Source organism: Crinia signifera, chromosome 2, assembly GCF_055691185.1.
Source record: "Crinia signifera chromosome 2, ASM5569118v1, whole genome shotgun sequence".
NCBI classification, from domain to species: Eukaryota; Metazoa; Chordata; class Amphibia; order Anura; family Myobatrachidae; genus Crinia; species Crinia signifera.
The window spans coordinates 323,559,019-323,585,559 of record NC_139218.1 but is presented as its reverse complement, the minus strand read 5'-3'; the positions used below and the strand labels follow the sequence as shown (position 1 = coordinate 323,585,559).

At 44.9% G+C, this 26,541-nt stretch overlaps 1 protein-coding gene across 1 annotated transcript in view; it reads left to right on the top strand.

Moving 5' to 3' along the window:
- The first annotated feature begins 1,557 nt into the window (after positions 1-1,557).
- The window catches only part of GLS2 (glutaminase 2), a 90,190-nt gene continuing 65,206 nt past the window's right edge, over positions 1,558-26,541 (top strand). The window contains exon 1 of the mRNA XM_083169227.1: positions 1,558-2,220. Within this exon, the coding sequence (XP_083025353.1) occupies positions 2,045-2,220 (176 nt within the window). The 5' untranslated portion in view covers positions 1,558-2,044. The remainder of the gene's footprint in view (positions 2,221-26,541) is intronic.

Here is a 26,541-nt window from a genome sequence, read left to right as displayed (position 1 = left end):
GTATCAGTAAGCTGACAAATACAAGGCCACTGGGCATCTCGTGGCAGAAGACACAAAACCCTAAATGGGTATTAACTAGTACAAATCTGGCACAGCAACGTGAACTAAATGATAGAATGCAATTTTGCTGCAGAAACTTTACTAATAGAGTTTGAAAGGAGTACAAAAAGGGATGGGGTGGTCACATGGTGGTACCATAACAGCATTGATAAATAATGAGGAAGCACAGCACACAACGGTACTGCCGTAGTTATATATACCTTCAACAGCATTCAGCAAGCCTGCTCCAACACCCCTAAAACGCATAAGTGGATTGCAGAATAGCAGGCAAGTGAGTGGAAGTGTTATAGATCAAAGGTCAGTTGGTGTCACAAAAGTGATATATAGACATAGACTATTAGGCTCGCAATATGCTGTTGTAGTAAATAATTAACAGTATTTCTAGTTATTGTTACAAAAGACATTTGTCTATGACAGGAGTTGGGAAGCTGACGTACAATGGCTGTGATTACGGGCCAGTTAGCCAGCAGGTTATTTGTTTTGCTGATCACGTCAGCCAAATGGGGTGTGTATGCTTTATTTTGTGTTTTATTTTGCTTTTGTATTGCTTTGTATTTTATTCTGCCGTTGTGCTCAATAAAGTTTTATTCTTTTGATAGCAAGTTCTTATGAGCATGGCTTTACTAACCTCAGTTTTAACATGTAGTGTTTGTATACATGGTAGTAATTGTACAGCACTATTTAAACTGATTGTAACTTATTTAAGTGTTGGTTAATAATAATAATAATAATAATAATAATAATAATAATAATAATAATAATAATAATAATAATTAATAATAATAAAAAATGCTTATTACTCTTTTCTGAGAATGTTGTTGTAGAATTTCTGTCAAACTGTCTACCACCTTGGAGCTGGATCTGGATACTCCACTTCATCTACTATGGCTGCCGGGTGCCCTCTGTGACCTCTTTCCATTCCAGGTTATGTTTTATTTAAATATCTGTTTGTTGGTGATGAAAGGCATCGCAGTTAGTTGTCCTATGTCCTGTGGACAGACAATAAGCACAATAGAATTCCATTGTAACATGATGTGACGGATGGAAATTAGAACCTGCTGTCATAGAGAGGCTATTTATAGTACCCCATTTATTTGTTATCATTTATACTTTACAAACATTTCACTAATACAATATTAACATTTGAAGGGATTTCCTGATTGTTAATTAGCTTTGTACTAGTTTTGTAGTCTATGGCTACAAGGTTCTGTACAGAGTCATAGCAGCAAGTATGCTTTATGTATACAGTGTGCTGAGCCTGCTGAGGATGAACGCTCTCTGCAGACCAAACAGGTGTTAGAGGCTGTGTAAGCACATGATGAAATAGATCTAGGGGACGTGTGGAGTTAATAAAATGAGAGGTAGTTTCAGTGTCCTCCCACCTGCCCCACGCTGAGCTTCTGTTAGCCTGGCCCCACCTCCATTCCTGCCTGATTGGTGCTAAGGAGGCCTTTGTGGGAGGTGCCACTTAAACTGGAAATAGCTACTATGTGACAGCCCTGAGCCTCTTTAAAGGCACTGTATCTCTTGGGTGCTGTCACAGACCTTATGCAAGTGATGACATATGTCAACAGGGGCAGCAGCAACTGAAAACGATTTCTGGCTTGTGATCATAGTCTTGTAGAGCAAAGTTCCTGTGAATGTTAAATGAAATGACTTCCTCACAAACCTGTAAAGCAGGTAACCCATAGTTCTCATCACTAGCTAAGCTGTTCATTCAGGTGCACTTGGAGGTACTATTTGCTTTAAATACTGGACCTCGAGACACCTTGGCGAACGATTGCACAACATCTCCACAGACACTTTGTCATTAATTGGATCGTACCTAACAGTGATCTGTGAATTACTTGCTGGGTAACTGAAACTGCAGATATCAGTCCTTTTGGCAGCCCACTATAACGTTGCCATGCGTTGCTTTTGATCTGCTTCTTGTTAAGTAATCTTCACTGGACCTTACATATATTTTCTAGCTGCACTTAAAGTGATGTTCTTTCTGCGCTGGAGAATAGGGAGCAACTTAAGAATGCTCCCATTGTTCTTTGGTTCCTCTTCTGGAAAACCGCACATCCAGCGCCGTCACTTTGGAAAATGGGCGCTGGGGACACCTGAAAGATCACATGAAATATTACCCGAAAGATCACCTGAAAGCAACAAAGAGACGTGAGTTGTAAATATCTGTGTAAATACTGTGGGGGGAATTTACTAAGCAAAATACGGTAGGAATTGGCGTTTTAGTATTCAGATGTATTCGGGCTTGTATTTGTATTTTTGTAATTTACTAATGTGAAATAACGTTAGTATTTTGTATTTTACCACTGTAACAACCTGTTGTATTCATTTATTTACAAAAATAAGAATTAATATGCCATCGAAAGAATACGCCTTGAATTTTACATTACTCCAATGTCATTTTGAAATTTTCAAGTCGTATTTCAAAAGTTGTAAAAAAAAAAAACATGTGTGTACTAGGGGTATTCTATTACACGTTGTAAAAAAATACTCCTTACCACATCTCAAAAATACAACACCTTTTTAAATTATGCTCCAGAATACCAATGTGTAAATTAAATACTGTACCAATGGGATACGGTCGGTTGGTCGACCTAGAGGATGGTCGACAGTCATTAGGTTGACATCGCTGGGTCGACATATAGAAGGTCGACAGGTTTTTCTAGGTTGACATGGCATAAAGTCGACAGGTGTCTAGGTCGACATGGGACAAGGTCAACAGGTGTCTAAGTCAACACAAGCATTAGGTTGACAGTCAAAAGGTCGACATGGGGTTTTTCACTGTTTTTTGAGCCGACATGTGCCAACAGGTGGTATTTCATGCCCTACCATCCACTAGGGAGTGGTGGGAGAATAAAATAGTGTGCCGAACACAGCGAGGCACCATGCTCAAAGCATGGTCAGTGCAGCAAGCCATGCGAGGGGAGGCAGTGCACTTAAAACTGTGTCCATGTCGACTGTGTCGACATTTAGGACAAAATACCTGTGAAAAACCCCATGTCGACCTTTTGACTGTCGACCTAACCCATGTCAACCTAACGCTTGTGTCGACCTATACACCTGTTGACCTTGTCCCATGTCGACCTAGACACCTGTCAACCTTGTCCCATGTCGACCTTGACACCTGTCGACCTTTAGCCAGGTCGACCTAGACACCAATCGACTTTGTGCTATGTCGAACTAGACACCTGTTGATCCAACAGTGTCCAATTACTGTCGACCATCATAAGGTCGACCCAATGATCCCAACCCACACAGCCGTATTCAGTCGTATACAAAATACGAATATGAGAAATAGTCGTAATCTTAGTAAGTTTTGCCCTGTATGTGTACATTAGAGTTTATTAATAGGAGTATTGTTTTTAGTTGTTTTTAGTTGTTCCTCGTATAACCAGGTGCCCATTGGGATCCAGGTAACCAGAGGCTCAATGTGCTGATCAATAAGAATGCTGTTGTAGGTATAACAATAGTTTTCAAACTTTTCTCATGTTGCAGCACACTTTATTGGCCACACACTTTGAATTATTGTGTTAAATAAAAGTAAAATCATGATAAATGTAAAAGCTTAGACATTCCCTTCATTTTATTACTTAAAATAGATTTTATATATGTTATATATATATATTATATATGTTCCTCATCTAATATATTTAATGTCTTCTTTTAAGACATACAGATAGTGGTAGATGCTCAAATTAGTTCAGTAAAACTTTTCAGGTGCATGCAAGGGAGGGGTTAATACTTAGTAAGTAACAAGACATTGGTTCCCCCGGTTTTAGCAACCAATCTTGAACACTACATGATAATAGAATTCAGAGATATTGATTACATATACCTGCGCAGGTGTATAATATGCCCCCAAGCTGCGTCAAGGCTTCTCTGTATATTAGGGGTCCCTAGCGCTATATCTAGGTGCAGGGTGTGGCACCCCAAAAACTATCATAAGTTAGGAGGCCCAGCGCGGCATGCCACTGAGATACTAAGTGTTAATAATTAGTGATAGGAAGCCGAAGCTATACATAAAGAGAGAGATAAATAAAATGTAATTAAAATAAAGAGAGAGAGAGAGTGTTAGTGAGGGAAAAGTGTTAATAGAATGTAAGGGCATGCCGCACTAAAGCCACCCAGCCCAACCAGTCCAGGGGCACCACACCCCACACCACTGTTACCCTAAATTGGGTCTACAATTAGTCAGCAAGGAGCCACATGATAATGGCTCCTCACTTGGTATATCTGAACTAAGAGCTACCTACCTTGGAGCAACCCCAGACTACTCCATGTGGCATATCAGGACCTGCATCTCCGCCTAATACAAGCTCCTCTCTGCCTCTCACAACATACATACAGATAGTGGTAGATGCTCAAATTAGTTCAGTAAAACTTTTCAGGTGCATGCAAGGGAGGGGTTAATACTTAGTAAGTAACAAGACATTGGTTCCCCCGGCACACTGAATAATTTTAGCAACCAATCTTGAACACTACATGATAATAGAATTCAGAGATATTGGTTACATATACCTGCGCAGGTGTATGATATGCCCCCAAGCCGCGTCAAGGCTTCTCTGTATATTGGGGGTCCCTAGCGCTATATCTAGGTGCAGGGTGTGGCACCCCAAAAACTATCATAAGCTAGGAGGCCCAGTGCGGCTTTTAAGACTTTCCAGTAACATAGAATACCTCGTTCGGGTCAGGACGTTCAAATGGGTCCTGTCCTGTGACATAGGACACAGATCAGAGCATCGGACTGCCATTGATTGACAGTCTGATTCCATTAAGCAGGGGGGGGTGCAACAGCCTTCATTTGTGGAAATGGAGGGGTGTCACTGCCATTTAGGAGCTTGGAAGAGATCAGGGATCTCCGTCCTGGAGGTTTCATGGTCACTGCGACAGGTGGCTTTCTTGGATCCATAGGTGACATAAGCCGCCCGCTAGTGACTGATTTGATGCTGCATCCTTGGACACTACCTGCAGCAGGATGCGTCTACTTGTTTTACCTCCTGCTGTATTACCATACAGCGCTATCACTGCTGCTCCCAAGGAAACAGCAGGGATAGCGACTCCAACCGCATCTTGTTGTGATACAAGTGTTACATCTGACAGTCACCCTACAATAATCTATCTATTGCTTATGGAAATATATTTACAGCTTCTTATATCCGCTGTCTTGTACATAACTGCTGGCTTTTATGATCTTTTATTATCTATTATTATATTACGTGGTGTTATGTACTAGTCTGTGGTGTGTCCTCTATCTCATCTGTGATCTAACATACATTAAGCATGTGTTACATGAGTGTTTCTTAATGTGATAAAACATGGACAAACTTGGGGGGATTCAATTGGCAGCGACGAATTTAGGGCCACATGTATCAAGCTTTAAAAACTAATAAAGTGGAGAGTGATAAAAAAAACAGCCAATCAGCTCAAACCTGACATTTTTAAAACCCAGCCTATAACATGGCAGGTAGGAGCTGATTGGCTGACTGTTTATCACTCCGTTTTATCACATTTCAAAGTTTGATACATCTGGCCCTTAAACATTTATACACCAGCAATGGCTCCCCCCATCTTACACTCTTCACCCAGCTGCCTGAATGCCCCATAGGGGCACCCATTTGGCCACGCAAAGGATTCACCAGCAATTTTAGTCATTGTCTTTTATTTTTCCCTCTTGAGACCTGTTGCTGTTTAGGTGCCGTGTCCTGGTGGGTTTGGGTCATTGGGTCGACACTATGAAGGTTGACATACATTAGGTCGAACAATAAAGGTTGATTCAAGCATTAGGTCGACCAAGGGAAGGCTGATAGTCAAAAGGTTGACACAAGTTTTTCAGGTTTTTTGGTCCCGAATTTCGCTGTATGTCGTCATGGACGCTGTAGCAGTGTACCGCTGCCCTCGCCGTGCTTTGGGCACGGTGCCTAGCTGTGCTTGGCACACTATTATATTCCCCCTTCCTGCCCTAGTGGATGGTAGGGAATGAACTACCACCTGTCGGCACAAGTCGGCTAAATTGATTTATTAAAAAAATCATGTTGACCTTCCCATTGTCGACCTAATGCTTCTGTCAACCTTCCAGCCCTGTCGACCTATTTTATGAGTCCACCTAAACCCTGTTGACCTTTAGCGGTCGACCTAATGTATGTTTGTGGCGACCTAGCAACTGTATTCCGTCCTGGTAACTGGCAGGATGGATGTTGTAATAAATAACAAACAAAAATAAAGTGTTGTGAAGAGATGTGATACACCAATTTATTTATTTATTTATTTATTAACAGTTTCTTATATAGCGCATACATATTCCGCAGCGCTTTACAGAGAATATATGAACATTCACATCAGTCCCTGCCCCAGTGGAGCTTGCAATCTATATTCCCTACCACATGTGCACGCATACACAGACATTCTAAGGTTAATTCGTTGGGAGTCAATTAACCTACCAGTATATTTTTGGATTGTGGGAGGAAACCGGAGTACCCGGAGGAAACCCATGCAAGTACGGGGAGAATATACAAACTCTGCACAGTTAGAGCCATGGTGGGAATTGAACCCATGACCTCAGCGCTGTGAGGCATAGCAACATATCAGCACAGAATAAATATGGTCCTGATAGCTCTGACAGAAATGAAATAAAACTAATGCGACACAACACACCAGCAGTGGATCATTTCAGTTTCCCACTTGTTGCATTCCTTCTCAAATGGACAAAACCATGTGCACTGCAGGTGGGGCAGATGTTACTTGTGCAGAGAGAATTAGATTTGGGTGGGGTTTTACTTTAAAATGAGATCTATATGGCAGTGTAAAAATAAAGCAGTCAGTATTTTCCCTGCATAGAAACAAAAGAATTCACAAATCTATATCTCTCTGCATGTTACATCTGCCCCCCTGTAGTGCATATGGTTTTGTCCATTTGAGAAGGAATTTGCCTTTGCGAGTGAACCAGACTAAAGCCTAGATGTAACTCCTGGGAACCGAAATAAGATATCTGTGATACAACCAGCAGTTGTTACCTTATATCACCAGCTGCTGTAATGAGGATGTGGATCCATGCATCCCGTGCCCTTCTGAATTTTACAATGTACTGTGATCTTACATAATTTTCATTATTGCTGCAATCAAACTGTTTGGCAGTGTACTTGCACTAAACTAAATGGGAAATGGGGGTGAAGGGAGTTAAGCCAGAGGAATTTATAGTGAATATTCGGATAATTTTTTTATATTGTTTTTGCATGTTTCAGCTCCTTGTGCATCTATTTTGATGGCAACACATCAGTGGCGGCTCATACCTTTTGGGGGTCTGCCGCTGGCCACAGCCGCCGCACAGGTATCACGATGCAGACACCCCCGCCAGCACCGCCACCACTCCTCCTGGTCCCCGCAGCATTTCCGGTGCCTGTGCAATGATGTCAGGTGCCGGTACTGGCGCATGCGCAGTACAAACCTCTGTACTGTGCATGCGGCCAGCTTCTATGGGCTGCTTCAGCAAAAGCCCATACAGGGCCGGTGCTAGGGTATTGGGCGCCCTCCTGCAAACTATAAATTTGCGCCCTCCCATATCTTATAATAGAGACATGCTTGAGGTATGCACACTTTAAAGGGGCATGTTCTTGAGTGTAGTGTGCCACACCATATACCTCTTAAACACATTATGCAACACAATAGTAGACCGCATAATACTTGCCCCTTAAACATTATGCGATACACAATGACATCTGTTACATAGCATACAGGAGTAACAGCAGTAGTAATAATGGGTAAGAGGGTATGTGCACTGGTAACATTCAGGAGTAACAGCAGTAGTAATAATAATGGGTAAGAGGGTATGTGCACTGGTAACATTCAGGAGTAACAGCAGTAGTAATAATGGGTAAGAGGGTATGTGCACTGGTAGCATTCAGGAGTAACAGCAGTAGTAATAATAATAATAATAATAATAGGTAAGAGGGTATGTGCACCGGTAGCATTCAGGAGTAACAGCAGTAGTAATAATGGGTAAGAGGGTATGTGCACTGGTAGCATTCAGGAGTTACAGCAGTAGTAACAATGGGTAAGAGGGTATGTGCACTGGTAGCATTCAGGAGTAACAGAAGTAGTATTATTAATAATAATAATAATAATAATAATAATAATAGGTAAGAGGGTATGTGCACTGGTAGCATTCAGGAGTAACAGCAGTAGTAATAATGGGTAAGAGGGTATGTGCACTGGTAGCATTCAGGAGTTACAGCAGTAGTAACAATGGGTAAGAGGGTATGTGCACTGGTAGCATACAGGAGTAACAGCAGTAATAATAATAATAATAATAATAATAATAATAATAATAATAATAATAGGTAAGAGGGTATGTGCACTGGTAGCATTCAGGAGTAACAGCAGTAGTAATAATGGGTAAGAGGGTATGTGCACTGGTAGCATTCAGGAGTTACAGCAGTAGTAACAATGGGTAAGAGGGTATGTGCACTGTAGCATACAGGAGTAACAGCAGTAATAATAATAATAATAATAATAATAGGTAAGAGGGTATGTGCACTTGTAACACACAGGAGTAAAGGTGCGTACCCACGGTAAGATATAGTGCAAAATCTAGCACACTTATCTAGCTAGTTTCGAATAGCATGCTAGATAGTGCACTATATCTTACCGTGTGTACGCACTATCCGACGTACGATGCGCGCTCCCGCCGGTCGTCTGGGAGGGAGCTGCTCGGGTGAGCATGCAACTCAATCTGGCTAGAAAGCATAAGATAGTATAGTGTAGTACAGCTGTGACGTCATATCGTATATGATATCTTATGCACATTGTACGTTATTTTAAGCACAAATCTTATGCTTTTGACCACTGGGATTTTCCTGGGAAATCGTATACAATATCATACGGAACATAAATCGTACCGTGGGTACGCACCTTAACAGCAGTAATAATAATAATAATAATAGGTAAGAGGGTATGTGCACTGGTAGCATTCAGGAGTAACAGCAGTAGTAATAATGGGTAGGATGGTATGTGCACTGGTAACATACAGGAGTAACAGCAGTAGTAATAATGGGTAAGAGGGTATGTGCACTGATAACATACAGGAGTAACAGCAGTAGTAATAATGAGTAAGAGGGTATGTGCACTGGTAACATACAGGAGTAACAGCAGTAGTAATAATGGGTAAGAGGATCTAAGAAGTGGTAGCATAGGGGAGTAACCGTAATTGGTTGTCAAATTCTGGGAATAATAATTAGTAAGAGGGTCTGTGGGGAGCAACAGGTAGTATTGGTACTGGTATGCTATAGTGGGCGAGTACTAGTCAGACCAGCTGTTACTGTGACTGCGTGGCGGTTCGGGACCACGCTCTGCAACCCCCGGTGCAGTTAGCCCGGTGCCTCCCCCCGTTACTAAGCTTGTAGGTATACCCATGTGAGCAGGGGGTCATTCGGTTCCCCTTTTCTCTGGCCGCTCATCTCCGCTGTGTCGCCGCCGGCTCTTCCTGCACTTCGGGGAAAGGTGGAAAAATCTAGGCCCCGCCAGGCGAAGGTAAACTGCTTATGTCCAACTTCGGCCTCCGTACTAGACACGGCTGACTTACACTTCCCGTAACCGATCACATGCGCCCGCTTCTCCAACCTCCTCCAATCAGCGCGCAGCTTGTGCTGGTTGCCATGGTGAAAAAGACCGCCGCGTGCCACTTCTGCCAGCAGTGGGCTGCCCCCGGCACTGCCCGGGCAGCAAGGGTGCACTGTGCACTGCACAGGAGGTTGACGCAGTGTCGCTGTCACTGCTTGTGGAGGAGGGAGGAGGGACAATTAATGAAACAGGTGCCCCCCTACAGCTGTCACTCGGTGGGGAGTAGGGAGCGCCTCTCAGGTCCGGCGCCTACCTGCTTTGCAGGCTTTGCTGAGCGGGTAGCGCCGGCCCTGAGCCCATAGAACGGAATCATGGTCCCGGCGCCTGTATAATACAGATGACAGGCACCGGGACCGGTGCGTGAGCAGTACCGATATAGGTACTGCGCATGTGCAATCTTCGGATTTCACTCAGCAGCCCGTAGAGAGTCGTCCGAGAGTGAGGAAACACCTCCAAATGGGACTGCATTGGTGATTGGCAGGTCGGACTTCCAACAGGAAGTCACTGCTAGTTGCAATGAAGCCAGGGCAGTCTCACTGACTGGATCTGGCTTTACTACAGTGGCGGATTTTACCTGGGGGGGGCTGCAGCCCATAGGTAAAACCCGCCACTGCAACACACACAGGCTTGGATGACAAACTTACTGGCATAAATTCATAAACCTGGTGCACAGCAAAATATAAGCTACTGTAACTATAGATATTAATCTATCATTTCACTTGTGTGGTTTATTTTTGGTTGCTATGGTTACAACACATTCTCCTGTGTACTTATTGGGACAAAGGGGGTGATTCACATTTGATTGGACGGGGCCAATATCTGCCTTGTTCTGATGGTGGGGGATCTGCATATGCGTGTATTTGCGCATGTGCAGACCCTGCGAGCGAACAGTATGTGTATGTTCTACTTATAGAAAGATATAGCAAGTGTATCAAAATCTCTCTAAACACAGGAAGATTGTGTTTATTTTCCACATGCTGCATCTAAGTAATTATGTCACATGTTATTTTCCCACCACCAAAGTTCACCTTGGCAGAATCATAATACAAGTGTTAGATAAATCAGAAGTCATACAATAGTCATTAAATGCTCAGAACATCAGGGTGACTGACATACAATACAGATAACATCCAAGCAACCACCATTAAAAGCAGAGAACATCACAGTGACTACCATATAATTAAGTGACCACCCAAAAATATAGATATCGTGACAAAAAGTCATACGATAGAGAGCATCAGTGATGATCACTATACAAAAGAGAGCAGCTATGACCACCATACAATACAAAGAGTATTGGTTACTGCATTATCAACAGGAGAGCATCAGTGACCGCCATATACAGTAATACAGAAAATATCAGCCACACAATACAGAGAGTTTCAAAGACCGCCAGACAATAAAGCGAGCATCAGTGACAACCAAACAATACAGAAAACCTTAATGACCATCATACAATACAGTAACCATTAATGTCTGCCATATAATAAGGACATCAATATTACCATATAATACAGGCAGCCTCAGTAACTGCCATAACACACAGCCCATTTTGTACTGCTCAAACAATGGCACATGTGCAGGGGAAACAAACATCATAAATTGTTACAATAACAGGGAATGTATTATTTAATATACTTTCCATTTGAGGTTCATAGTCTGTCTGCTAGCCTCAAGAACATATAGCCTTGAATGTTAACAAGTCGGAAGGTCACTAACTATAAGTAGGTTGCTAACTGTGCATGCAGGACTGCAGGCAGAATTTTAGACACCAGGGACAATAGCCAACCTCTCTCTGAGACAGTGCTGTGTTCTGGTCTGCTGCAAATAACATAGCCTGCTGTATGCGTCCAGCGTGATCAGTGGCGTAGCTACATATGTGGCAGACCCTGCGGCAGCTTGGGGGGGCGGCACCAGTGGGGTCTGTGGTGGGCGCTGCTGGCTGAACTGACAGGCGACCCAGGCAGCAGTAAGCACTGAGCTGGTCCCACCCTGTACATATCTAATGAGCGGGGACCGAGTGCATATGTAATGAGTGGGTCCAGCTCAGCCAGCGGTGCCCGTAGTCCATCGCCTCGCCCCTTCTTGCGGGAGGGGGGGGGGGCAGAATCTTTTTGGCAGGGGGGGGAGACAAACTTCTAGCCTCGCCACTGAGTGTGATACCAGTCCCAGTACCACTGATATAAAGAGTGATCACCACCAATGACTATGGTGCATCCCCCCAGCTGGTGCATCCATTTCCTTCATGTGGGCATGTACCGCCCCCCCCCCCCCAGATTGCATCCAGATCCCACTGTGTATAACCTACTGTAAGCTGAATGTCACTATAAAGGTAAGTCACACAGCACAATAATGTGGTCACCATGTGATAGTAAGAACCAGTCTCACTGTATTTGTGTTTCTGGTGTCCCTTGCCTCAAGGAGCCATCAACCCTATAATGAATGGGGGTGGATCATTAGGTCAACAAGCATAAGGTTGACATTCAGTAGGCTGACCTCTATTGTTTGACAGGCAGTAGACACATGAAAAAAGGTCGACACGCATTAGGTCGACACAAGCAAAAGGTCAACATGGGTTTTTCAAGTTTCTACATAGGTCAACATGGACACCGTATTAGTGTACCGCTTCCCTTGCGGGCACACTATTATATTCTCCCTCTGGGGGAAATTTACTAAAGGAAATTTGTAAAAAATAGGTGTATTTGTATCCAGAAATACACTTATTTTTGACATTTACTATCCCGAAAATACGTCAATTCGTATTCGTATTGATGTGCTATCAATACAAATACGAATTGCCGTATTTTCGGGATAGTAAATGGCAAAAATAAGTGTTTTCTGGATACAAATACACCTATTTTTTACAAATTTCCTTTAGTAAATTTCCCCCTCTATGCCCACTAGGATGTGTCCATAAAAAAAAAACCATGAAAAACTTCTGTTAACCTTTTTCCTTATTGACCTTTTAGACCATGCTGACCTAATGCATGTCAACCTTTTTCATGTGTCAACCTTCTGCTTGTTGACCAATATTGGTCGAACTATTGACTGTCGACCTAATGACCGCATACCCAATGAACAGCCCAAGAGAGCTCCCTAACATCCACAGACTGTGATTGGCTTACTAATTAAATCTGGGTACCTGATAATGTGTACCCAGCGACCTAGGTGGTGATATGATTTCTGATGATGGGTGCGACCAGCGATAGTGGTGGTGGTCGAAGACTAGAAAGGCAATGCTCTCCCTATCCCAGTGACCTAGGACGTGATAGGACACACTTGCTGATGCCGGGTGCTACGAGCGATGGTGGTGGCGGTAGGGGGCAAGAAGGGCTCTCCCTATCCCAGTGACCTAGGACGTGATAGGACACACTTGCTGATGCCGGGTGCTATGAGCGATGGTGGTGGCGGTAGGGGGCAAGAAGGGCTCTCCCTATCCCAGTGACCTAGGACGTGATAGGACACACTTGCTGATGCCAGGTGCTACGAGCGATGGTGGTGGCGGTAGGGGGCAAGAAGGGCTCTCCCTATCCCAGTGACCTAGGGGGTGGTAGGACACACTTGCCGATGCCGGGTGCTACGATCGATGGTGGCGGCGGTAGGGGGAAAGAAGGGCTCTCCATATCCCAGTGACCTCGGACGTGATAGGACACACTTGCTGATGCTGGGTGCGACGAGCGATGGTGGTGGTAGGGGACTAGAAGGGCAATGCTCTCTCTATGCCAGTGAACTAGGTGGTGATAGGACACACTTGCCGATGCCGGGTGCGACGAGCGATGGTGGTGGTAGGGGACTAGAAGGGCAATGCTTTCTCTATGTCAGTGACCTAGGTGGTGATAGGACACACTTGCCAGTGCCATGGTGTTGACATATTGACTGTAGACCTGGACACAGGGGACCCTATGATCAATCCATATGCCCAGCATACCAAGTAAATAATGCTTTAGAGTCAGGATGGTCATAGTGACAACATTGCCGGCCGTACGCAAGTTTATTGACAGGAAGCTGACGTTTGGGGGTGGTAACCGGACGTTTTCTGGGAGTGTCAGGGAAAACACAGGTGTGCCCAGGTGTTTGAAGTGAGGTCATGTGACGCCAGCTCTGGCCCCAAACAGCCTGCAAACAATCTAAAAATGACTTGATGCTGAGAGGCTTGTGAATAGATTTGCTGCTAATCACCGATCCAGCAATTTGCTGGCTTGCATGGGGCTGGATTTCACTCTGACTGGGTGACGTATATCTGATCACAGGGCTCTGTAGGTCTGAATAACCCCCAGAATGACGAGGTTACTTTGAGGGATCAGACTCACAGAACACTGAAGTGTGTATTGATATATTAGCTTGATGTAGTATAATGATGAAATAATTGTCAGTTTGCCACCCCAGCAATTCAGCTATCCTAAGCATATGCGCTGCTGTTATTGTGGAAAGCACATTGGGGCTAATTCACAGCCCAGAGATCAGGTCTGAATTGGGCCCATTGTCCCAACCCAACTTCATCCATAAAATAGCACATCAGAGTCAGAGAAGGAGGAATATTTTATGTTTAATATAGTATAAAAACCAGTAACTAGAAAAGTGTCCTTTATAGTATACATACAATTTACTAAGTGGAAGTCAAGGTAAATACACCAGTAAAAAATGTCCTCATTGCTATCTTGACTGTAAAATAAATTTATGAAGTGTCAAAAAATGCAGTAATACAAATTCTATGAAATCATGAGTCTAAGCTATTGCACTCATTTGTAGGGAAGGTGCATAGCTAATGCTAGACATACATAGAGAGATCAGGCTGACAGGCATGATCTTTCCATGCAGATAGCACAGGCATACACCAAGATATCTCACAGGGGGTGATTCAGGTTGGTTTGCAAAAGCAATCTCCTTGGACGAAACCATGTGCACTGCAGGTGGGGCAGATGTAACATGCGCAGAGAGAGTTAGATTTGGGTGAGTTAGTTTGTTTTTGTGCCGGGTAAATATTGGCTGCTTTCTTTTTACACTGCAATTTAGATTTCAGTTTGAACACACCCCAAATCTAACTCTCTCTGCACATGTTACATCTGCCCCACCTGCAGTGCACATGGTTTTCACTCTGCCTGGGTGGCGACTATCTGATGCATATTCATACAGCAGCCACCAGGTCTGAATCAGGCCCATTACACGATGGTGCTATTAGAATACTGGAGCACAGCACACATTTGGGATTTGGGTGATTAGCAATACTTGCCTACTATTTGCATACCTCCCAACATCGTGGCCAGGTCAGTATGGACACCTCTGTGGCAAAGCCACACCTGAACCCAAAAAGTGTTGTCTAAAAGGGTGTGGCTGCACCATAGTTGCCTACCCTCCTGCATTCTGCAGGAGACTCCCTGAGATAGCAGCAATCTCCCTCTCTCCCTCATTAGGTGTTCCCCCGCAGACTGAGCATTTGCATTGTGTGCAAACGTACACGCTGTGAATGTGGATCTGGTTGACTCGCAAGAATGCAAATGTGCACCGGAGCGAATCAGCCAGAATAACCCCCCAGATGGGTGGTGAGTGTAATTTTTTTCCCACAGGTATCCATTGTGTATTTCTACTGGAGAAGAGGCTAGGTCTACGGAGAAGCCTATAAAAGAGTATGTACTGTATGTGTGTATGTAGTATGTATTAAAGTTTTAATTTATTCAGTGTGCGTTTTTTATTTAGTATTGGTTGTGTTGTGGAATTACAAGAACCAGTGGACCCATTAATGCCCCGCATGCTGGGACTTGTGGTTCTCCACATCCCTACATGCGGAGTAGGCTTGCTGGTTCTTGTAATTCCACAACACAACCAAGTACAATACTTCTATTATGTTTACACTGTTAACTTCCATCCACCTGCCACCCACAGCCCAGGGGTGGTGGGTACAGCCCCAGGCTTCAGTCTGGACCAGGGTTTCTCTGGAGGGGGCACCATTTATTGGGAGGGATGCCCATTCCCCCAGGGACGAGGCCCAGACTGACTGGCCAGTGTGATCATGTCCATAGAAATCATGGCCATATACGGCCATATTCTATCGATGGTGTATTCATTCCTAAACCCGAATTTGGCTGACCTTGCCGTAAATAAGTACGGCAAATTAGCCGAATTTGGATGATAGTCAATTAGCAAAATCTAATTGACCGTCTGTGGTTGACTTTGAATGGGTATAAATATGTTTATTCATACCCATTCGATCTTAGTAAATTCCCCCATATAGTTTTACATCTTATACAATTCAAATTATTGCTGACTGATACATGTACTGATTCCTTTTCTAAATAATAATTATGTAAACTTTCGCAGCAGTATTGAATGTACTAAAGTGTACTTTAGCTTTGCATCAGTATTGCTACAATCTGTCCTTTTGGCTGCTAACACAATAATTGAGTAACACTTTGTTGTAAATAGATCTTTGGCGACATGAACAATTTCTGTTTAATTATTACATGTAGGACCATATGGGTTGATGAATGAATAATTTTGTAAATCTTCCTAGAATCAAAAGGGACGACAATCCGGGACTACTGAAAACAGTTTATGAATAGGTGAATACATAATCCATACACAGATAGTACAGTTATAGGGCATATACACGGCACAATTTCAGGGCATTTTCTAAGTTTTGACTAGAACGATTCAATAATGCCCCTCTGCATGTTGCAACGATTAAGATCAAGCATGGGGGATAAACAGGGCCGGCGCCACCATTAGGCAGCTCTAGGCATTTGCAACTGGAGGACACCAGTTTGCAGCAGGTTCCCCCCCCCCCCCCACATGAAGGGGAGTGGCACCGGTGGCGGGCGCAACTCCACCCCCATCCGGATTGACTAGGCGGCCGCCTCCGCAGAATGGCGATTAACCCGGGTCCTGATGCAATGCTGCCCGATAGTGATAAAAGGGGAACATAGGAATACACTGCGCTGATGAGTTTGTTAATATATTCAATTTGTACCTTACAAGCCTCTCATGAAAACACAAGACACATTGGTTAAAATATATATGTGTATATATATATATATATATATATATATATATATATATATATAGACATTGTAGGGGCTCTGCACACACTAAATTAACTGAAAATAAATAGTGGAGATATATATATATATATATATATATATATATATATATATATATATATATATATATATATATATATATATATATGCCAGAAAATTCACACACAGCGGTGTGGATGCGGAGCACTCTCCGTAATCACAAATCAGCCTTGTGATAAAAAGAAAGTAAGATTTTTATTCCAACTGGGTCAACACAGTTTAAGAAAATCTGAAGTATATAAGCCCCAATGTTTCGGTCCCAACATGGACCTTTATCAAGGAGCCTACAATATACAAAAGATACATAATATACATACATTGAGTGCATGTCATGCTGAGTTAAAGGACATGCAGTAGTACATGAAACAAAGTATAGTTACATTTTTAAAATAAGCATCACATAGTCAGCGGCGCAGGAACAGCCTGGGTACGGACAGAGTCAGCCAGCTGATCTGACTGCCCTCCGGTCCGGCTATTTATACCATCTGATAGGGGCTGTGAGCTGGGGAGTGCCACAGACACGAGTCTGTGTAGCGCTATGGTACTTCCGGTAAAACCGGAAGTGCGGCGGCCGGAAGCGGCCGCTGGAACGCACAGTTTCCGGGTTTAGCCGGAGCTGTGCGTAATTAAGGGTTAATTAAGGTTTAAAGCACGGTAGTTGATGGTGCCAAGGAGTTACCTCTGTTGTGTATAGTGTACCTAAGCATATCAAGGGTAACAAGACCTTGCATTCGTTTAAAAAAACGCGGTATAAAGCCGGATCGTATTAACTGCATTAACCAGGATAAAGGGGATAAGTGGGATAAGTGCAATTGGTGTAATATATATAATTCTTTATCAGACAACTAAAAAAACATATATGACACATTAAAACAATAAATACGGTACTTGTGTATTAGCCGGGCGCCCGGTACGTAGAGAGCGTAGCTGTCAGAATCAGCATAGTGTTCCCGCGGCCAGCGTAGTTAGTGTAGTCAGTCAGAGCCAGCGTAGTTAGTGTAGTCAGTCAGAAGTAGCGTAGTGTTCCCGCGAGCGTCCCTGTCAGACTCAGCGTAGTCAGACAGTCAGTGTCCCTGTCATAGCTGAAGGTGAAGTGACAGTGTAATGGCTGCAGAACCTGTGACAATGTTCAGCTTGCCAAAGACAGAGGAGGAGGCAGGTGTGAATGTGTTCCTAAAACACCCCCACTATCCACGCCAGCCCGAATCGTGGCGAGCGGATGCGTTATGCCTCCTCCTGACCTGTTTATACCCCCAATATCCACGTCGGTGTGTAGTTGACTTTATATAGTGTGGTGAGCGCAGCGAGCCACCGAGCCCGAAGCGAGGGGACGCGGATTACTTCACATGTGCTCTGCATCCCCTAGCGGGGCTCGCTGCGCTCGCCACGCTACGGGCTCACTTTGTAAAATCAAAGTCCAATGTGGGTAAAGGAGAAGAAAGAAATCAGTTTATTTGGAACGCACTCCTCATCCACATGGTCTCCTAGAGACTTTTCATAAAAACATACCTATAAATAGGTGTATACTTTAATAAATTGTTTAGATTTTTATTTTTACAGTTTTTAACTAGCAGGTCATCATTATATATCAATAATGTATAATTGTATTAATTGTGTATGACCTTATTGGGGATGCGGTCAATTTGCCGGTGGTCGGGATCCCGGCGTTCAGAATCCCGACACTGGAATCCCGACCGCCGAAATCCCGAAACTTTCTCCCTCCGTGGGTGTCCACGACACCCATAGAGGGAGAATAAAATAGCGTGCCGAGCGTAGCGAGGCACCGGGCCCGCTGCGTGGCGAGCGCAGCGAGCTCGCAAGGGGGGGCGATCCAGGTCCCCCCCATGTGGGATTTCGGCGGTCGGGATTCCAGTGTCGGGATTCCGACCGCCGGGATCCCGACCGCCGGGATTACGTATCGGATCCCCTTATTGATTATGTCCCTGTGCCAGGGTTATCAAGTAGCGAAAATATTAAGTAGTAGTAGTAGTAGTACGTTTATTTATAAGGCGCCGCAAAGTGTCCGCAGCGCCGTACATAGCAAACAAAAAAAACAAATTACAAGGTAACGTACAGGGTGTGTTGAAAGATACAGTATAAATAGGGGTATAGCTGGTCGAACTAAAATCAGCATCAGTTCAGAAGTAGGTGTCAAAATTGTCAAGGAGACTGAAGATGAAGTAGAGGAAGGGAAGAACAGGACAGGAGCACAGGTGAGGTAATGAGGTAGGGTGAGTACGTGAGGAAGGAGGGCCCTGCTCATAAGAGTTAACATACTAAAAATAGGTGGGTGGACGAACGAAATACAATAGGATAAGTAGGAACGGAGGCAGGATAGGAGGATCAAAAGAGGTTAGGAGGAGGGATAGGCTAGTCGAAAAAAGTGGGTTTTGAGGGAGCGCTTGAAGGAGGTAAGGGAATCAGATAGCCTGATGGGTGGCGGGAGGTTGTTCCAGTGCAGGGGGGCAGCGCGAGAGAAATCTTGGACACGGGAGTGGGAGGAGGTGATTAGGTGAGAGGTCAGTCGGCGGTCAGCGATGGAGCGAAGAGGACGGGAGGGAGTGTGGATAGAGATCAGTGAAGAGAGGTAGGGAGCTGTGGAGGAGGAGAGAGCCTTGTAGGTGGTGGTGAGGAGTTTAAAGAGAACTCGGAAAGGAATGGGGAGCCAGTGAAGAGATAAACAGAGGGGGGAGGCGGAGGTAGAGCGGCGGGAGAGGAAGATGAGCCTAGCAGCAGCGTTAAGAATGGATTGGAGAGGTGCGAGGCGGGTGAGAGGTAGCCCAGAGAGAAGGATGTTGCAGTAGTCAAGGCGGGAGATGACAAGAGAGTGAATGAGAATTTTGGTCGCGTCAGTGGAGACGAATGGTCTGATGCGTGAGATGTTGCGTAGGTGAAAGCGGCAAGACTGTGACTGAGCACGAATGTGGGGGGTGAAAGAGAGGGAGGAGTCAATGATGACACAGAGGCAGCGCGTTTGGTCTTATTAAAACAAGATATAGATGTAGAAAGAAAAAGGAAATATTAGAGATTAAAATACCACTCTGTGGTCTTGTAGCTTGGTGTTTCTCGTTTTATCACTGCTTTAATGATGCAGAGACACTTTATTTGTTAGATTCAGCGCCTGTGTGATTGTTATAGTGATAACTGGTGATATTATCAAAGTCTGCTGTATAAGTTGTTGGTTTGTGTTACTGTCTGTCGTGATTTGTCTTATTGGTATCGCTAGTTATTACCTAAAAACTTGTATCTTTAATGTGATAGATACATGGTATGTGCTAACGTGGAGAGTTATTTAGTGGTCTTTCTTTGGTGGCATACACACAGGGCAATCCGATAATTGGATCCTCCCAAGGATGCACTATATGTGATTTAAGTGTTACTTTTACACATGTAATAGGTCACATTCCCTGCACGTTCCCGATGATCGGGCAGAATGTGCAGATTGTGATCGTTATATGCGTGCAAGTTCCACACTTAATACCAGTATACTGGAGACTGTACAATTTCCCCTTGGGTTGTGTGCACGTTGTGCACCGATTCTGCTGTGCACAGCCTTATAGGGTGAGTGTTTATTGAATTGCTATATTTAGCACTTTAATGCGTGCCTCTAGGGAGTACTGATGCATATTCTGCTTGTAGACACTGTCCACAGGGGGAAATTTACCAATATGAAAAACCTAGTTTTTCGTATTGGTATTTTCCCTACGACTGCATACGACTGTTTAAGTCGTATGCAAAGTCGTGTTCCGGAGGGGGATTTACAAAGCAGTCATATACGACTGCTTTGTAACCCACCGATGTCGTAGGAATTCGTATTAGCGGCCGTATATACGGCCGCTAATACGAATTATTTCTAGCAGTCTGCACGGATCAGTCAGATCCGTGCAGGCTGCAATGTGTAAAAAAAAATAGAAAAATAAATAAATAAAAAAAAAACCGGCGTGGGGTCCCCCCCACAGCCGAAACCAGCACCAGGCTGACAGAGCCTGGAGCCGGTAATTAAAAATCAGGGAACCCGACAAATAGGGGTTCCCCGATTTTTAACAACCAGCCCCAGGCTCCTGCTCTGGGGCTGGTTCCCAAAATACGGGGGACAAAATGACTAGGGGTCCCCCGTATTTTAAGAACCAGCCCCAGGCAAAACCAGCCAGCAGGCTAATGCCACAGCCGGGGGGAGACTTTTTATGCAAGTCCCCCCGGCCAAAGCATTAACACTACCGACCAGTCAGCATGGCCAGGGGCCCTGGGGGAGTGGGGACCCCCCCAATAAAGGGGTCCCCCCCCTCCAGGACTTACCTGACCAGGCTGAAGCCTGGTGCTGTCCTCGATGCCCCTGGGCGGTGGGCATCGAGCTGATAGTTGTGTAAAAAATAGAAGAAACCATTGTTTTTTACTGTGGCACTACAAGTGCCAGCAAGCCTCCCCAGCAAGCTGGGACTTGGAGAACCACAAGTCCCAGCCTGCTGGGCATTAAAGGGCCCGCTGGGTCTTGTAGTGCCACAGTAAAAAAAATAGTTAAATAAAACACACTGACACACATTTTAAATAAAAGTTTAATACATACAAAACACACATACTGATACTTACCTAGCTTGATCCCGTTGGTAGGTCGCTGGCTCCGGTGTCGGCGGCTCCGTGTCGGCGGCTCCGTTGTCGGCGGCTCCGTGTCGGCGGCTCCGGGGTCGTCGGCGTCCTGTCCGAAGATAATCCATGTTGGACCTGTGGAAGGAAATCCTACTCACCCAGGTCCTGCATGGATGGTCTTCGTTCTTCATCCGTCGACATCCCGGTCTTCTGACAGCTGCTGGCGACGCTCCCCGGCTTTCAGAGCCGGAGAGAGAACCTTCCTGGTCGGCGTCTGGGCTCAGAATGAATTCTGGCCAATCAGGAGCCGCCTAGCCGCCTAGCGGCCAATCAGGAAAGGTCTTTCCTGATTGGCCGCTAGGCGGCTAGGCGGCTCCTGATTGGCCAGAATTCATTCTGAGCCCAGACGCCGACCAGGAAGGTTCTCTCTCCGGCTCTGAAAGCCGGGGAGCGTCGCGGAAGATGCCGACAGCTGCTGGAAGTCGCCAGCAGCTGTCAGAAGACCGGGATGTCGACGGATGAAGAACGAAGACCATCCATGCAGGACCTGGGTGAGTAGGATTTCCTTCCACAGGTCCAACATGGATTATCTTCGGACAGGACGCCGACGACCCCGGAGCCGCCGACACGGAGCCGCCGACAACGGAGCCGCCGACACGGAGCCGCCGACACCGGAGCCAGCGACCTACCAACGGGATCAAGCTAGGTTAGTATCAGTATGTGTGTTTTGTATGTATTAAACTTTTATTTAAAATGTGTGTCAGTGTGTTTTATTTAACTATTTTTTTTACTGTGGCACTACAAGACCCAGCGGGCCCTTTAATGCCCAGCAGGCTGGGACTTGTGGTTCTCCAAGTCCCAGCTTGCTGGGGAGGCTTGCTGGCACTTGTAGTGCCACAGTAAAAAACAATGGTTTCTTCTATTTTTTACACAACTATCAGCTCGATGCCCACCGCCCAGGGGCATCGAGGACAGCACCAGGCTTCAGCCTGGTCAGGTAAGTCCTGGAGGGGGGGGACCCCTTTATTGGGGGGGTCCCCACTCCCCCAGGGCCCCTGGCCAGGCTGACTGGTCGGTAGTGTTAATGCTTTGGCCGGGGGGACTTGCATAAAAAGTCTCCCCCCGGCTGTGGCATTAGCCTGCTGGCTGGTTTTGCCTGGGGCTGGTTCTTAAAATACGGGGGACCCCTAGTCATTTTGTCCCCCGTATTTTGGGAACCAGCCCCAGAGCAGGAGCCTGGGGCTGGTTGTTAAAAATCGGGGAACCCCTATTTGTCGGGTTCCCTGATTTTTAATTACCGGCTCCAGGCTCTGTCAGCCTGGTGCTGGTTTCGGCTGTGGGGGGGACCCCACGCCGGTTTTTTTTTTATTTATTTATTTTTTCTATTTTTTTACACTGAAGCCTGCACGGATCTGACTGATCCGTGCAGGCTAAAACGCAAATACGACATGAAAATGGTGTTCTATTTTCCTGTCGTATTTGCGTGGGTGTTTTACACCACTAAGCAGCCGTATTATCAGTACGGCTGCTTAGTAAATCAGAAACCACCATTCTTTTGAATGGTGATTTCTGTCGTATTCTATCGATGGTGTAGACATTCGTATTTGTAAATACAAATACGAATGTTCCATCTTTAGGACTACGAATTTTTGTATTTTTGGGATTGTAAATCCCGAAAATACAAATTCGTAAAAAAAAGGTGTATTTCTCCCTACGAATACACCTTTTTTCTACGAATCCATTTTGGTAAATGTCCCCCTGTATCTCATGATGATGCGGCATTACATGTGCCGGTGACTGCCCGCGTACTCCTTACACTTCACTCCTAATGTCCGAAATTTATTCTCATTGGCTGGTGTGTGTTACTTGCGCTATTCTTATTTGGGGTCTCCTTTAATGCTGGTATGTGGGATCTGGGATGCTCACTTTTCTGTTGTTTATATCTCACTTCTACCTCCATGGCATTTACTGAATATTGTGCCAAACGATTGTATTAATTCAATCGTGTACACACTATGCAATCCACAAATTGGATCTTTTTAATCGATACTCCGTATATTTCTGTATATTTCTGCGGTATATATGGTATTTAACCCACAGACTTTTATGTTTGTTTGTGTTTCACACTGTATATTCCACAGCATTAGATCAGTATTGTGCTGAAAACGAGAAACACCAAGCTACAAGACCACAGAGTGGTATTTTAATCTTTAATATTTCCTTATTCTTTCTACATCTATATCTTGTTTTAATATTTTCGCTACTTGATAACCTGGCACAGGGAAAAAAATCAATAAGGTCATACACAATTAATACAATTATACATTATTGATATATAATGATGACCTGCTAGTTAAAAACTGTAAAAATAAAAATCTAAACAATTTATTAAAGTATACACCTATTTATAGGTATGTTTTTATGAATAGTCTCTAGGAGACCATGTGGATGAGGAGTGCGTTCCAAATAAACTGATTTCTTTCTTCTCCTTTACCCACATTGTATTTACTTAAATCAGGGGACAGCACCCTAGCCAGCAAGGAAAGATATTTGTATAAGATTCCTGTCTGGTAGAATTTTATCCATCCACAAACGAAAAAACTATCCTTATTTGGTTTATGGTGCGGGTCTCCCAACCTCTCTCTCTAAAATCAAAGTCCGCCAGCACAGGGGATCTGGTGGTTACCGAAGTCACTACGCTAACTACGCTAGGCAGCCGATGGGCTGCCGCAGAGTCACTATGCTAACTACACTAGGCAGCAGTTGGACTACGCAGACAGCGTAGCCTGCTTACGTATGCTGATTGGTCACCCGGCTAATACAATATATATACTAAAATAAAAAAGAACAATTCATAGGCACATATTTATATAGATTGTGGAGAGCCATCTACACAAATAATGCCCTGCGTGGCAATAGAAGGTGATACACTGGGCAGCATTGCATTCCTTATAGAAACCTATGGGGGATGTGGCTGGGGGTGGGACAGGAGGGATCGCAGCAGGGATCAGAGATTCCTGCTGCGGTCCTTCCGTGATACATGTAGGGACACTTAATATTTGCACCTAATAACATACTTGCCTACTTTCAAATTCACCTCTCCGGGAGAAGGAGGGCAGGAGCAAGGCTGAAATTACTTGGCCCCGCCCGACATGCTTGAAAACTCTGTGATTAGCGGCCCGTGGAGAGGGGGCGGGGTTTAAATGATGCAAAATGCTGCAATAGCATAATTGTAGCCCCGCCCCCTCTCTGCGGACCCGCGATTTCCGGTAATTAAACCAGCGGGCATGGGGGGAGCGGGGGCTATTTCCACAAAGCGGGAGACTTGCCTACCTTCCCGGGGGGGCGGGAGGCGGACCCGATTTCCGGAAGGCTCCCGGCCATTCCGGGAAGGTAGGCAAGCCTGGCTAATACACGAAAACTGGTGTTTTTGGGGAGTTAACCACAAATATTTTATAGTAAATGGGCTCCAGAGTCTTTAATTCGCAGCAATAAAGATCTATGGTCTCAGCTGATTCACAGGTTAATAAGAACATTTGCAATACTGTGTATTCATGTTATTCATATAAGCTCTGGCCCCAGAGACTAAGGGGTCCATTTATCAAACCATATTTGCGGCTAAATCCCCGAAAACACCAGTTTTTGGGGTTTAGCCGCAAATATTAAGTATCACCTAAATGTATTAAAGGAGGACCGCAGCAGGAATCTCCGATCCCTGCTGCGATCCCCCTGCACCGCCGCCGGCCGCATCCCCCATAGGTTTCTATGGGGGATGCGAAGCTGCCCGATGTATCAACATCGGGCAGCCCGTCTTCGCATCCCTGGGCTATCGCCATTCTGGGATGGCGATAGCCCATTGTAGCCTATGGCTGCGGGATCGCACTGCCGAGCGGGGCAGTGCGGTCAGAGGGGTCGGCGGAGGTCAGCGCATTACCACGCATGCGCAGACCCCCGACTTCCGGGTCAGGGCTTCGCAGGGACAGGCTCCTTTCGGAGCCCTGTCCCTGCGCCCTGATAATAATACATCCAGGCGGTAGAACTCAACACCGCAATGCGATGTCCGGCGAGGTCATCACGCCGGCATCACAGTATATTGATAAATGCGCCCTAAAGACTGTTCTTCATTACTAATATCATTATGGGGCCCATTTAGCAATTATTGTGTTTGCATTGTGATACCAAATGATAGGACTAACATCTACAGCACTATACTTGCATAGCACCAAATACAGACAGCCATGTAAGTGTAAACCATATCGTATACATTTATATACATTAATGTTTACTATAATGTATTTCCAAAATAGCGATACTACAATGCTGCAGTGTACACCTCTAAATAAACACGTCATAGAACTAGAACTAGAAGTCAGGAGGAGGTGGGTGAGGGGAGGGTATAGGGATAGAAGTCAGGAGGTGGTGGGTGAGGGCAGGGCATAGAGATAGAAGTCAGGAGGTGATGGGTGAGGGCGGGGCATAGAGATAGAAGTCAGGAGGTGGTGGGTGAGGTTAGAGCAGTGGTTCCCAAACTTCTTTGCATCATGTCACCCCGGAGTATCAGAATATTTATCACGGCACCCCTAGGCCAAAGGTTTCTCATAGAAAAAGTCAGAAAAATATGTTAAATTAAGAAAATCATATTTATATCTCACCATTAGAGTCAGTTATGTAGCAATGGACAGGATTCACTTCCGTTTGTCCACAATTTGACTATTAACGTTATCATAAATTTTTCATTGCCATATAAAATGTAATCGGACATTGACAACAAATCCAGGGCACCCCTGCATGTCCCCAGCACACAGTTTGGAGGTACACTGGAGATAGGTGAGGTTAGAGCATAGAGAAATACAGTTCAAGAGGAGGTGGGTGAGGTTAGGGCAAGAGAAAGGGATGTGGGTGAAGTTGGGGCGCAGAGAGCAGGAGGTGGGCAAGCTTATGGCTCAGGCAGGTCAGGCAGGAGAAGGACATGGTGAGGTTTGGGTGCAGAGAGAGGTCAGGAGGATGTAGGTGAGATTGGGGCACAGAGAGACAGGTGAGGAGGAGGTTGGTGAGGTTAGGGACAATGTTGTAGCTCTGTCGGTAAGAAATCTCCAGCTTTTTTAAAGCTGCAATCATTTACACTGCAAAATCAAACTGGTTTTGCAGTGTAAATGATTGCCGCTTTAAAAAAAACCTGGAGATTTCTTACCAAATCTCTCAC